The 12,484-nt window shown below is 46.0% G+C and overlaps 1 protein-coding gene and 1 long non-coding RNA gene across 23 annotated transcripts in view; one reads left to right on the top strand and one right to left on the bottom strand.

The window, feature by feature from the left end:
* SORBS1 (sorbin and SH3 domain containing 1) overlaps positions 1-12,484 on the top strand; it is a 114,240-nt gene that overhangs the window by 2,882 nt on the left and 98,874 nt on the right. For 4 of the 22 annotated variants that reach the window (XM_088144272.1, XM_088144289.1, XM_088144277.1 and 1 more), the window contains exon 1: positions 4,719-5,199. The exons of 2 other annotated variants lie outside the window; for them this stretch is intronic. Coding sequence is in view for 2 of the 20 variants with exons in the window: in XM_088144279.1 (XP_088000405.1) it covers positions 1,595-1,614 (20 nt within the window). In the remaining 18 variants the exon portion in view is untranslated. Of the gene's footprint in view, positions 1-1,530; positions 1,615-4,334; positions 4,459-4,714; positions 5,200-5,231; positions 5,490-12,484 lie in introns of those variants that run through there. 16 more of the 22 variants (XM_088144281.1, XM_088144292.1, XM_088144293.1 and 13 more) reach the window with 10 other exon arrangements.
* LOC148215170 (uncharacterized) overlaps positions 6,111-12,484 on the bottom strand; it is a 29,191-nt gene continuing 22,817 nt past the window's right edge. Inside the window, exon 3 of the long non-coding RNA XR_015796709.1 lies at positions 6,111-6,397. This is a non-coding gene — a long non-coding RNA (uncharacterized LOC148215170). The remainder of the gene's footprint in view (positions 6,398-12,484) is intronic.

Here is a 12,484-nt window from a genome sequence, read left to right on the forward strand (position 1 = left end):
GTTTTTTTAGCTTTTGTGGTTTGGGGCATGTACTGATTCATAAATAATTAAAGTTGATGATGCTTTTACTATACTTCATAAATCACCCAGAGACATTCAGGGAGTGGTGGACATGTACTTTTTAAAATTAATTAATTTATAGCAGGGGAGTACAAAGAGTGCGAAACAACTGAAAAGCAGACAAGAATGTACAGAATCAAAATGGGTGGGGAGGTCACAAACAATGCTTGGTTCCCCACCCCCCAAGAGAAGTTACTGCTCAGTATGCCTAATGGAAAAGGGCATCAAAACCAGTTCCTTCTCTATTTTAAAGGTCGTAAACAATTGAATATAAGTAAGGCCTACACACACTTGAGATTATGTTATAGAATGTTATGTGTTTTAAGAGAAGTTTTCTCAGCTTTTTAAAATGAGAGATCCTTTCTGGTTATAGAATGTGGTTTTTGAGTATGTGTGCCTGTTGTTAACGAGGTTTTTGCAAAAAATTGTTTTAAGATCTGCCAGAAAAGACTTGGTCTTTCTTTCGTTCTTGCATATAGATTATAGCAATACTTTCAGGAATGAATGGTAACAAGCAACTGATGTTTCATATAGCCATGAAATATTCTGTTTTATGTTACAATAATGGATTGTACATTATGTGAATGACCATGCATTAGTTTAAATGAGAGAAGCATTTGTTTAGGGAAAAAAGTGTTTCATATGAGCTCATTTTTTTTCAATTTGCCAATGAAAATACTTGTCATTCATGAGTTTTCATTCAGAAGGATCTACTGTATTTAACAGGTCAGGAGAGGTCTCCTTAACTGCTTCAATTAAACCGACCAGTTAAATAGATTCTTCTGATTCATGTACAAACATATTATTGGCACAAGTACCAGTCCCTTGGTTTCATATCATCCTTCCCTTTAGGAAGACATCAGTAAATGATCAAGGAATACCTGTGAATGGGAAGGAAAGGATCCTCTTCCATGAACTGAAAACAGAAGGCACCTTCTTAAGGGAGGGGACAGGAGTGGGGTACAAAAGGCAGCAGACATTACTGGATCGGATGCCTTTGAAGATGCACAAGGCGACCCTTCTTTCCCTATCCTCTTCTCCTTTCTCCATCTCCTTCCAGTTTTGTTCCTCCCTCCCCCACTTTCTTCTCTTCCAACAAAGGTGTCTGCAGGTGGTCAAAAAAGTCAAGATGGCAGCCAGTCCAATCACAGCCCTGTCCTTTTTAAGGTGTTTGTAGGGGGTTGATCAGATGGTGGTGACCACCATCTTGACTGTTTTTGACCCCACAGGGATGTTCTTTCCTTTACTGAATCTCCATCCTGTTCTTTTCATCTTTTTCTGCTGAAAGGAAACAGCATCATCAGCCTGCTTTAAGTTGTCTGATCCTTCTCAATGGGTAATCCTCGGTGTGATTCTTTGAGGCAGGGTCTGACCACTGCAGAATAAAGCGGAACTGTGCTTTGGGTGTGTATTTCTAGTGATACAGCCTCAAAGTGCATTTACCATTTTTGTCTTTTTTTTTTTTTGCAGCTGCATTCCCTCTTGACTCATGTTCAGTTTGTAATCAACCACCACTTCAAGTGATTCTTCACAAATGCTATTACCAAAAAAAAGGTATATCTCATCTGCAATTGATTGCTTTTACCTACTTCATATTTGCTTCTGTTGAATTTATTTATTTGTTTATTTATTTATTTATTTAAACAATTTTTATGACCACCCAACTCACGGTGACTCCGGGTGGCTTACAAGAAAAAAACTCCCAATATAAAACCCACTCCACCCCCGGTGACAACAAAACATTAATTAATTAATTAATTAATTAATTAATTAAATGGGTCTGTTTTCAGCCTAGTTCTTTGGGCTGAATTTTATTTCTCTTTTCTGTATTAGCTTCCTGTACAATTTTGTGTCATCTGCAAATGTGAGAAGGTACCTCTCTACCTTCTCATCTAAATTAGTAATAAACATGTGGAGTCCCAGGATCAAGTCTTTTAGTGCCTAACTCCAGTGTTCTTTGAATATGGTTTTCCAGTTTTGTCTTCTAACCCAAATGTAACTATCATGTAGTAGTTTCTCAAATATTTGCTAAAACTGTACATGACCACAGTATTCCCACAATCTACCAAAAAAGCTACCCAGTCAGAATATGAATTAAGATTAATCTGACAAAGCTTGTTGATCTCTAATAGTTCCTAGTTAATTAAATTGCTAGTAATTAAATTGCTAGTAATTATTGCTAATAATCAAAATACTGTCCTTACAGATGGATTTGACTGGTCTGTATTGCCTAGCTTGTGAGCAGCATCCTTTGCTCATCCTGAGCGTTTGCTTTCCTTACACCAGCTCTGGAACTGGTGGCTGTTTTACTCTTTCTCCTAAGGCAGCCGTCTCCTTCCCGCCCATCTTCAGGAATTTGGTCCTGAGATGCTCTGCTGATTAATACTATCTGCTTGTTATCACAGCAAGGCTTTTGGTGCCTTTTATCAGCTCTGAATATTTACTTCTATAGGCTATTTTCTAATCATTTAGAACTGAAGTATGCTATAGATTTCTCTTAGTCCACTCCCATTAAATATCAATCCCATTTGAATCCAAACTTTTTATTCTGATCCCTAGTTTTCATTATACATATAAATAGCTAACTACGCTATATTTCAATGCAGTTTCATTTCATTTTCCATTGAGTATAATATCTCCCAGTTTCTCCCTCTGTTTGGGAGATGAAAAAGAGTCTTGTCCTTTTAAAGCCTTAAAGGCAGAAGTTGCTAGCCTCAGGCTGAGAAAAAAAGGAACTAACATTGTTCCTCAGAGCCTCAGATTAAAGTTTAGAATTTCCAGGAAAAAGGGAAGGCCAGAAACGGTTCAGATGCGCCAGGTACTAGTTCTGAAGAAATAGATAACTGGTGTAGGATGGAATTTGCATTAGAATTTTTTATATTTATTTCTCTCTGTGAGCCAATAGCCGTGGGTATTTCAGCCTTTTATGCACATCTCAGATGGCAGCTGTGTGATTGTGACGCCCATAAAAAAGAGTCTTTGATAATTCAGTTGCAGCCACCTTGACTTTTTTGACCCTTCCTGAGGATGTCCCTTCCTCCTTGCCTTACTGGAGTAGAAAACCATAGGATTCCAGAAAGCTGTCAGCACCAGCCAGCCCCTTTGCCAGCAGTGTGGGATCATAGGCGGCAACAGATCAAAGATCCAGCATGAGAGCATCATGGAGAGTGGGATTAATGACAGGAGTGGCTGAGCAGGACTGCTCCAGTTCCAGCCAATAATCTGGAGTTTCATTGCTTTTGACTCAACAGTGGGCGATGGGTGTGGTAGGAAATGCCCAGGAAAAGTAATCTACTGGGCATTAAGATGCCCTCAAGGATCCAAACTCTGCAACTTCTGCACCCATACTGAGATTCTGAAAGGAATAGCCACTTACTGAAATATTTTATTTCATTTTTTTCAGGAGAATTATGCTCCACTCCCGCCCCCCACCCCTTTCAACTAGGGCTGTGCATGTGACTTGGTCAAAACCTGATTGACCAGAGTTGCTCAACCTCAGCCACTTTAAGTTGTGTGGACCTCAACTCCCAGAATTCTTCACATCCCCAGATCACTAGTTGGGGAATTCTGGAATTTGATGCCCACGCATCTTAAAGTGGCCGAGGTTGAGCAACGCTCAACGCTGTCCTAGTCAGAATGGGAAATCCACTTAGTTCTGAAATGCGGCTCCACATAGCTGAGTCCAGCTCTGTCCCCGGCCTTGTCCCGCTGCCCCTACTTGGCTTGCTCTCCCCCATGCGCGCGTAGACGCATGCTGGAGGTTAGCCGGTGGTGGGAGGAGCCCAGAGGGTCCGCTGAAGCTGCTGCTCCCGGCGCCCGTGCGCTAGCGCCAATTGACACACAGGCAACTTCTCCAGAGGCCGACAAGCAGCGTTGGAGGAAGAGGAGAGGAAGGGAGATATTTGCTCTTTGGAACGGGGAAGAAAAAAAAAAGAACAGGAAAGAGACAGTTAAGACCAGTAAAGACATTTCAGCCTCGACTCTAGAATTAATTTTCCCAAGGAAATTGAGTGGAAAGACATGATTGTTGTACATATGTTATTAACAGCAACCACTGGCAATGATAGGGCAGTTTGCCCAGTGAGGAAAGAAAGATCACGAGGGCGAATAAAATCCTCGGCTAGGGACTGCTTTGAAAAACAAAAGTGGCTTTAAAAATCAACCAGGTATCTTTATTTTTTCAGTCCAAGAACTGAGCCAATTGGAAATTGTGGGTGTTCTTAATAGGCGTTCCCTTTTATTTTTCAACCCAAAATAAACAAACAAAACTAGGTGGCCTTGCGATGTTTGTTCAACGCAACCAGAAGACATGGCCTGATTCAGCAGGGCCACGGGGCACCAACCGAGAACCATTTGGAGGACCGTTACAGGAGATCTCATCGGCTGAGGGCTTCGCTGGTATTTTTCTTCCACGTTCTTTCTTCACACGCTAACCCCGAATGCGCGGACTGCAGTTGTTGTTGTTGTTGCTTACGAACATCTCACACCCCTGGGGAATTTCAGAGACCTGCCCTGGAAATCAAGGGCCACATTCTCAACTGTGCAAACCAGGGTGTGTGCGCGTGTGCGCGTGTGCGCCTGGACTACACCCCTAGCAGTGAATGGCTGTGTTCCCGCGGCACCCGCCCAGCCAACCGCTTCTCAGCCCCGCGTCGTGCGAGCTCAGCCTGCGCGCTTGGTTCTGGGTCCGGCGCGCGGGGCCCCGCAGGACTCCCTCAGGCTGAGTTCGGCGCGCCGGCCTCGGATCAACCCGCAGCGCTCCGGGGAGGGAGGCTGCCAGCCGCCGCACCGTTACTCGGGAGGCTGCCTCCCCGGGTACGGGCGCCGAAGGCTGCTGGGTCGCTTAGGCCCCCGGCCCCGGCAATGCCCGGCTTCCTGCCGCTGCGCGAGAGACAAAGGCAAGCGGGCCGCCTTTCCGGCGCTCCCGCCGCGGCCGGAGCTCCGCCGGCGCCTCTTCCCGCGGGCGCGGGCGAGGCCGCTCATTGGCGCTCGCGCGGCGGCCAGCAGATTCCGGCTCCGCTGGACGCCGGGGCCCAAGCGCGCAGCCCTTGTTTCGGCGCCGCCGGGCTGCGCTCTCGGCCTGCAAGGCGCGGCCAGCGCGGGGAGGAGGAGGAGGCGCCGCCGCCGCCCCCGGGCAAGGTAAAGGCGGCTCGCGGCGGAGCTGGGATCCGGGCCGAGCGGGGCCAGTCGGCCTGCGGTCCCCAAGAGGGTCGGGCGTGGGGCTGGACTGGGCTGGGCTGCTGCGGCACCCGCTCGTCCCCGGAGCGGAGCGGAGCGTCGGTCAAAGGGCAGCGCGCCAGCAGCGGGCTGGGCGGCTCGCTTCTCCGCGGTCCTGCCGGAGGCGTATGCGTCGCCCGGGCTCGCCGCCTCCCGGCCCCGCCAAGCCCTCTCTGGCCGCCCGAGCGGACGCGGATGGAGTCCATTTTCAGGTCGGCTCTTGCGCCCTTGCCGGGCCGTGGCGGGGAGGGGGCGAGCCAGGGCCGTTGGCGCAGACGGGTGACCGGGGCGCCTGCCTCCTCCCGCGGCCGGTCGCCGGGCGGCTTGCCCGCGCAGCCTGCAGTTGCTGCGGCCCGTCTTCCCGCGCAGAAGCCCCCGGCCGCCCGAAGGAGCCCTTTGTGGAGCCCTTGCCGGGGAACGCGGGCTGGCAGTCGGGAGGGGGAAGGCGGGCTGCGGGGGCACCGGCGGGTGAGAGGTCAGTGGAGCCCGCGCCAAGAAATGGGGCAGCTCGGGCTCTAGAGGCGTTCGTGCAGAAACAAATAGCATTCAGTGTATTCCCGGGACAAGGCGAAAGACCTACGGCTGGATTCCTCCATCACAAGAAGCCGTGATGTGGTTGGTTTGGCCTTGGCTTAGCACGTTGTGTGGAAAGAGCCCGCGTGACTCGTAGACCAGATTGCCTGGCCTAAGATACTGGTTGGCGTGGCTAAGCGTTGCCTAGCATGATGCGCGGATTGAAGCCCGTGGCCGACGAGAGAGAAGCTGCGCGTTTCTGTTCCGGTGCTGTGGATCTCCCCACGCTTGCGGTCTGGAAAACGGATTTAACAGTAAATTGCTGTTACTGTAGTTCTAGGATAAGGAGAAAATCACCTCTGGCCTAGCGTCGCTGTCACTATGGCTGTAGCGGCAAACTGCATGCTTAATAACGACTAGATTAAGTGCCGTGTTTGATGAGAGAAGGAGAAATGCTTTTTGTTGTTGGTGATATTGCAATCTACATGACAGTGCATTTCTGTCGCTGGCACATTGCTTTTCTTCTACCTCTGTGCTACCTCTGCTGCGATGCATACGAGATAGTTTGTGACAGCACTGGGTGATGTCTCTTCTTCCTGGAATTGGTCTTTAAGAGTGGAAAATAAGATTGTTACCAATGTACTCAACAGTATAAAGTAAAATAGTCAAGTCTTTGCTATCTAACTGCCAGCTTTGATTAGAAATATCTTCAGTAGACTCTGCAATATTTGATAATAATTTGAAATATTTGATAATAAAATCATTTTTGATAGCATAGCTAATCATGTTAAAAAATAGCATAGCCTCTTGGAATTCCTCAAGTATTAAGAACATTTCCGCCACAAAGTAAATTTCAAAACATCAATTTTCTGATTATGCCTTCTGGCTGACAAAGGAGAGGGCAAAATATGATGCTTCCAGCCAGCTACAAACCTGATATTGGAGATAGATGCATTTATACACATGTGTTAAGACTGCATCTCTCAGATGGTACAGCCAGCACTACCAAGGCCATGTTTCCTGGGTGTTGGTAAGGGTACAGTTTTGAAGTACCCAGAGGGCACAGGCTTCCCTAAGACATGGCCAGGTATTAAAACAGTCTGAGAACAGATGGACATTTGCATCTGTTTCTCCCAAAGGAATCTGAATCTCTTTCTCTGTTCTTATACAGGTAGTCCTAGCTTAGTGACTGCCTTGTACACTGACCGTTCACAGTTACGACGGTGATGAAAAAGTAACTTTGTGAACAGTCCTTGCATTTATGACCTTCACAGGTCTGTAAAGCAAAGGAAAGCTGAAGTAAGATCATAAGCACTGTTGCGGTTTCACTCAGCGACCACTTCGCTTAACCACTTTGAGTTGCCAGTCCCAGTTGTGGTTGCTAAATAAGGACTGCTTGTACTGATATTAACTGCAGTTCAGCACTTGGTACATGATCAAACTAAACATCTGGAGGGGAGGGGTTAGAAGAATGGATGGTTGTCGGAGCTGCCAGACTAAGGGGATCTTCTCTGCTGGAGTCTTTTGCAGAGGCAAACAGATACTGTCCCGATGGGCCTTGGACAGTCTCTTTCCTGAGCTAGCCTTTAGGAGGATAGTGACAGCCTGGCAGGAGATAACTTGTTCTGTTAAAAAGTAAACAAGGATTGGTGTCCTGAGAAGGTCTTTATGAAAGACTTTTAGGAAACCGATTCTGAAAGTAGACCCAAGCTAATGATTGGTCATTTATCTTTTCTCTGGCAGAACATATTTCATAGGAGAATTATGTATTTTTGTACTGTTCTTTATTGCAAAAGAACAATTAAAGCAATCAACCGTTCAACTACTGATACTGAATAAGGCAGAATTCCTATCTAAAACATAGGAGATAGTTTGGTTGTGGACTAGTGGTAGGATGAGCAGCTTGTCTTCAGATTTTTAAAAGAAGCCACCCTGGAAGCCAGCAGGAGTCCTCTTGGGGAAGAGCTCCATATTGGGGTGCTGCCACTGAGGAGGCCCTGCCCTGCCCAGTGCAGGGTACAGAAGCAACATCCCCAGTAGACCTTGGTAGGCAGGTTTGGCTGGTTCCAAACCTGCTTAAGAGTTTTACAGATAGAGGTCAGCATCTTAATGCCTAGTAGTCCACCAGCAATCAGTGCAACACTTTCTGTTGTGCTGTTGTGTGGTCCCATTTTGCCATCCCCTTAACCTGACAGTTGCATTCTGCACGAGTTGCAAATTTTGAGCCATCATGAAGGGTTTCTTTGGGAGGAAGACAGAAGTAATGCTGGTAAGTCTGTATATCTTAGCTAGTTTTTTTTTCTCTGCAAGGGAATAAAGCAATATCCTTACTGATTTATGGAGGGAAGGCTCTTCCAGAGTAATGGGGCCCTTGGTGGGGTCAGAACTCCCATCCCCTTCCTTTGCAGCAGAGAAAGGATGCAAATCCACTGTTAAATATGTTTGAAAAGTGAGAGGAGGTGGAATTTGTAGGGGTGGGGAATCTGTTTTTAAACTGATTGTAAAGGTAGGGGAAAGGAAATTTAGAGAGTTGATTTTTGAACCTTTTCAAAGGCAGAGAGGTGCATTCTTGTTGGAAATGCAGTTGGGAACAACTGTGGGACTTGTTCTGCCTTCAAAGCAGCTGTTTTGAGGTGGTGTCCTGCTATCTCCTCGGAATTCTTGCAGTCATCTCCTCCATCTTGGGTATCCAAATGTGGACGGGAACTTCTTTGCAGACATATAACTCCACTGTGCCACATGAAGATTAGGGGACCACCCCAGTGAAGAAAGTGGGGTGGGGACTACTACTGCCTTCTGCCCTTTGAGGAATATTATTTTCTGGCTGAAACAGCAAGGGAAGGAACAGCCTTGGACTAGAACAGAAGTCATGGCCAAGAGTGAATGGCTGTCTCTGGGGCACAAGCAGAAGTGATATCTTCCAGGCACAAAGAGACAGGCCAAAGGTTGACCTAGACAGGCCAAGCTGTTTTCCCCAGGGAGGGAGAGAAGCAGTTCTGGCCTCTCAGTTGGGGGTGACTACTTTGGAGGCTTGGCTGGTGGCCATCCTACAAGCTGGTTGGCTGCTGCTGTTCTTGGTCACTTTAAGAGCCGATGTCTGAATTGGGGTTTCATCATCCTTGCTACAGAGGGAAGAGGGATGGTCTTCCCCTTCTTGGCAGTGAAGATAGAACTCCTCACTGCTGCAAGGGGAAAATGGAAGGTGGACTCTTTCTCTGTCCCCATTGCCTCTTCTACCTTGCAGGATCAGGGACCCTTGAGCAAGCTCCCTTCGTTTGATGTAGTCCCTCCCTGACCTTGGCTGATTTGGTAAAAACTAAGCAGGGCCAGATTTGGTTGATACTGAGATGGAAGACCACCAGGGTCTTACATGGTTGTAGAATAGACAGGGAAGTGGGAAAAAATTCCTGGAAAAAGACAGGTGGAAGTCCACTTCCACATCATGCCAAGAAAACTTCCTGGACCTATCCATGGAGTCCCAGGAGTTGAGCTCACCTCGAGCAAGACTTTTTCTGCAATACAGAGAATCTCCATGTTGAGACCACTTTGATTCCACTTGAAATCCCTCCAATTAACTGAGGGCTTTAATCCAAAACTTGGCAAGCAGAAGTAGAGAATAACTTTTTTTCATTCTGCTTTCGTTCAGAAGTCAAGCAAAGTGGGCAGTCTGGGGCTGGGAACAACCTCTGCACACATAGAGACTCCTCTCCATTCCTCTCCGTGTCTGTCTGTCTCTCCCCCGCCCACCCACCCCCCCCGCATACACCTGTTCCTTCCTTTCCTTTTCAGGGCATGTCTGTCCATCTGTCCATCCCCTGCTCTCAGGGTTTGTATTCTCCTCTGCGTAGTTGAGTCCTTTTCCTACCCCTGTGTGTGTGGTGGATTTTGTCTTTGCAGCTTGTCATCTTTGTGTATGTGTGTGTACTTGCATGTGTGAAAGTGCATCCCCTTTTCACTTTCTTGTCTTATCATATTACCTTTAAAAGATTAGCAGTTCTTGATAAGCAAAAATATTCTTTGCTTAATTCTGGCTTTTCTATATAGCTGTCCCATTTTTTTCTTAGTTCTATTTCCTTTTCATAGTCCTGAAGTTTTAATAATTTTATAACATTTGCGTGTGTAAATATGTTTTTGTGTTGTGGATGAACATTATAGCGGCCCAGGCTGAGCTCCATCTGGGTTCAGAGAGCAAAACCATGAACATTGATGATACATGTGAAAATCAGTAGATGCATTTAAAATTGTTCCTCTAACAATAAATATATTAAAACAAAATCTATGAGATATCTGTGTCTATTTATCTAACTTTTTTTGTTTGTATGCCAAAATGGTCCATTATCAAGCCTGCAAAAAACAATTCTTTCCCAGAATTAATTTATGCTTCTCAACCAGATTGCCAGATCTGGTTCTTTCCTAGTGTGGAGATGTGTGCTAGAGCAGTGTTGCCAAATGCAGTTTGCTTCTTATTTGAGAAACTGTTCCTCCCTTCCTCCCCTCCCCCCCCCTCCCCTCCCCCCCCTCCTCCTTATGGATAGTTTGGGTATCTCCTAAATCTATCCACATAATCCAGTTTGAAACTGTTCAGATCCGATCCACATACTTGCCTGTAGCTACTCTGTACCGTAACTCATGATGCCTCCCTGCCGTTTGGGGAAAAAAAGTAAGTCACTGCTGCTTGGTTGGGGTGTTTACTGAGGAACAGTCATCCCAGTCAGTTCAGCTAAGTGAATGCATAAGTGGGGCGGGAATGCAGAGTAGGTCCTTCTGATTGGGCAGCACCAGACAGGGAAATTTTACTTGGAACAGCCGGTTCTGAAGATAACCTGGAACCAAGCCATGAGTTGCATTATGTAGCTTACTCAGAAGTAAGTCTCCCTCTCAGGAAAAGTTAAATTTTACTTGTATGGTGGGAGTTTTTCTTCTTCCCTTCCCTTTGCAGGAGGAAATGAGAATTTCCCCACTTAGTTCTACTGACAGACACAGTTCAGAAAGTAGGAAAACTTGATTGCATTTTATCCACTTCGTTTGCCAATTGTTTGCTTATTCCCAGGTCAGCGTGCATAAGCAAAATCAGTGGAGCACTCCTGTCTCGAAAAAACACAATCAGTTTGGCTCTAAAGCTGTCCTTGCTCTTAAACTTGGGTTACCACATATTTAACTGGCCGCACATATAGAAATTGCAGGAGTATTTCTCTCTGTGCTTTTTGTTAAAAACAGTGGTTCCCAACCTTTTCTATGCCCCACACCCCTACAAAATGTTTGATTAATGTTCACACCCCCTACCAAAGTAATATCACATTTGAAGATGAAGAAGTATAATTTCTAATGCGGGTGAATAAATTTGAACTTAAAAAAAAAAAGCTTTTAAGTCAGCGCATAAAATTGCCGCACCCCCTGAAATTCCATCTCACACCCCCTGGGGGTGTGGGCACCCCAGGTTGGGAACCTCTGGTCTAAAATATCAGGAAGTCTTTCTCATCTGCTAGAAAACTTCCATAATATCATAGAGGGAGAAGGGGCCATACTGGCCATTGAGTCCACTCCAACTCTCTGGTCAATTTAGGACCCAGATTAAAGTGTCTCCAGCAAATGCCTGTCTAGCTACCACTTGACCCCACCTAAGGAAGGGAGCCTTCTCCCCTCTGGATAAGCGATTCCCTGTCAGTCTAACGTTCATCTGGAATCTGCCATTCTTCTGTGCCTTCCCTCTGATAAACAGAGAACAGACTGGGAGATCTCCTTTCAGGTATTTGAGCAGGTCTGTTCCCCCTGTCCCTCTCCCCTTGTCTGGTCTAAACCTTCCCATTTCCTTTGGTATCTCTCTACAGGGCTTACTTTCTAGCTCCCTGATCATTAATTACTGTTGCCCTTTTTTGAGCCTTTGCCAGTTTCTCTGAAATCTTCTTGGTGCCGTGCCCAGAACTGGACATGGTACTCAGGGTGGAGGCTGATCAAGCAGAATAAAGTGGAATGATCGCTTGCCGTGATTTTGTAGGGGGAGACTGGTTTTCACGATTTGGAAACTACTATTTTTGATGCAGTTGAAAATTGTGTTTACCCTTTTTTTTTTTTTTTTTTGGGTTGCCGCCATATCATATGCTGGTTCTTATTCAGTTTGTAATCAGCTACCATTCCAAGTTCTTTGCAAGTTCAGGTTAGGTGGGTCATTTTGGTTTTGTAGATTATATTCAGTTCTGACCCTGTCATTCTTGATCTTTGGGTAGGTTTGTTGAGAGAAACAGTAGTATTAGGTCATAGAATATAGTGGGAAAATGTCTTCCTGTCATCTTGACTCAGTTCTCCTGTTAAAATGTGCCCACATAGTGTTTGCCTTTTTAGCAGCTACATTACACTGTTGGCTCACCTTAAACTGGTGATCAACCGCAATGCCGATCTCCTCCATGCTATACTTGTGCAGAACTTTACGTTTCTCCCTGTTACATTTCATCCTGTCCATTCAACCTTAGCTAGATCTTTCTGAATATTTTACGTTTCTTCAAAGGGATAAGGTGCTCCTCCTAATTTTATATCACATGCAGATTTGGTAATCATCCCCTCAAACCCTTTCACCCAGTTCATTAATAAAAATGTTAAACAGCACGTGGCTCAGAACAGACTCCTGTGACACCCCATTCAGTATTAGTTATTCTCCTTACTCAGAATACCCTGCTGCATTCCAAATGCAGCATTTTGC

The sequence above is a fragment of the Python bivittatus genome, unplaced genomic scaffold (genome assembly GCF_059951505.1).
Source record: "Python bivittatus isolate LINGU-HERP-01145 unplaced genomic scaffold, Pbiv_v1 ctg000400_np1212, whole genome shotgun sequence".
Lineage (NCBI taxonomy): Eukaryota > Metazoa > Chordata > Lepidosauria > Squamata > Pythonidae > Python > Python bivittatus.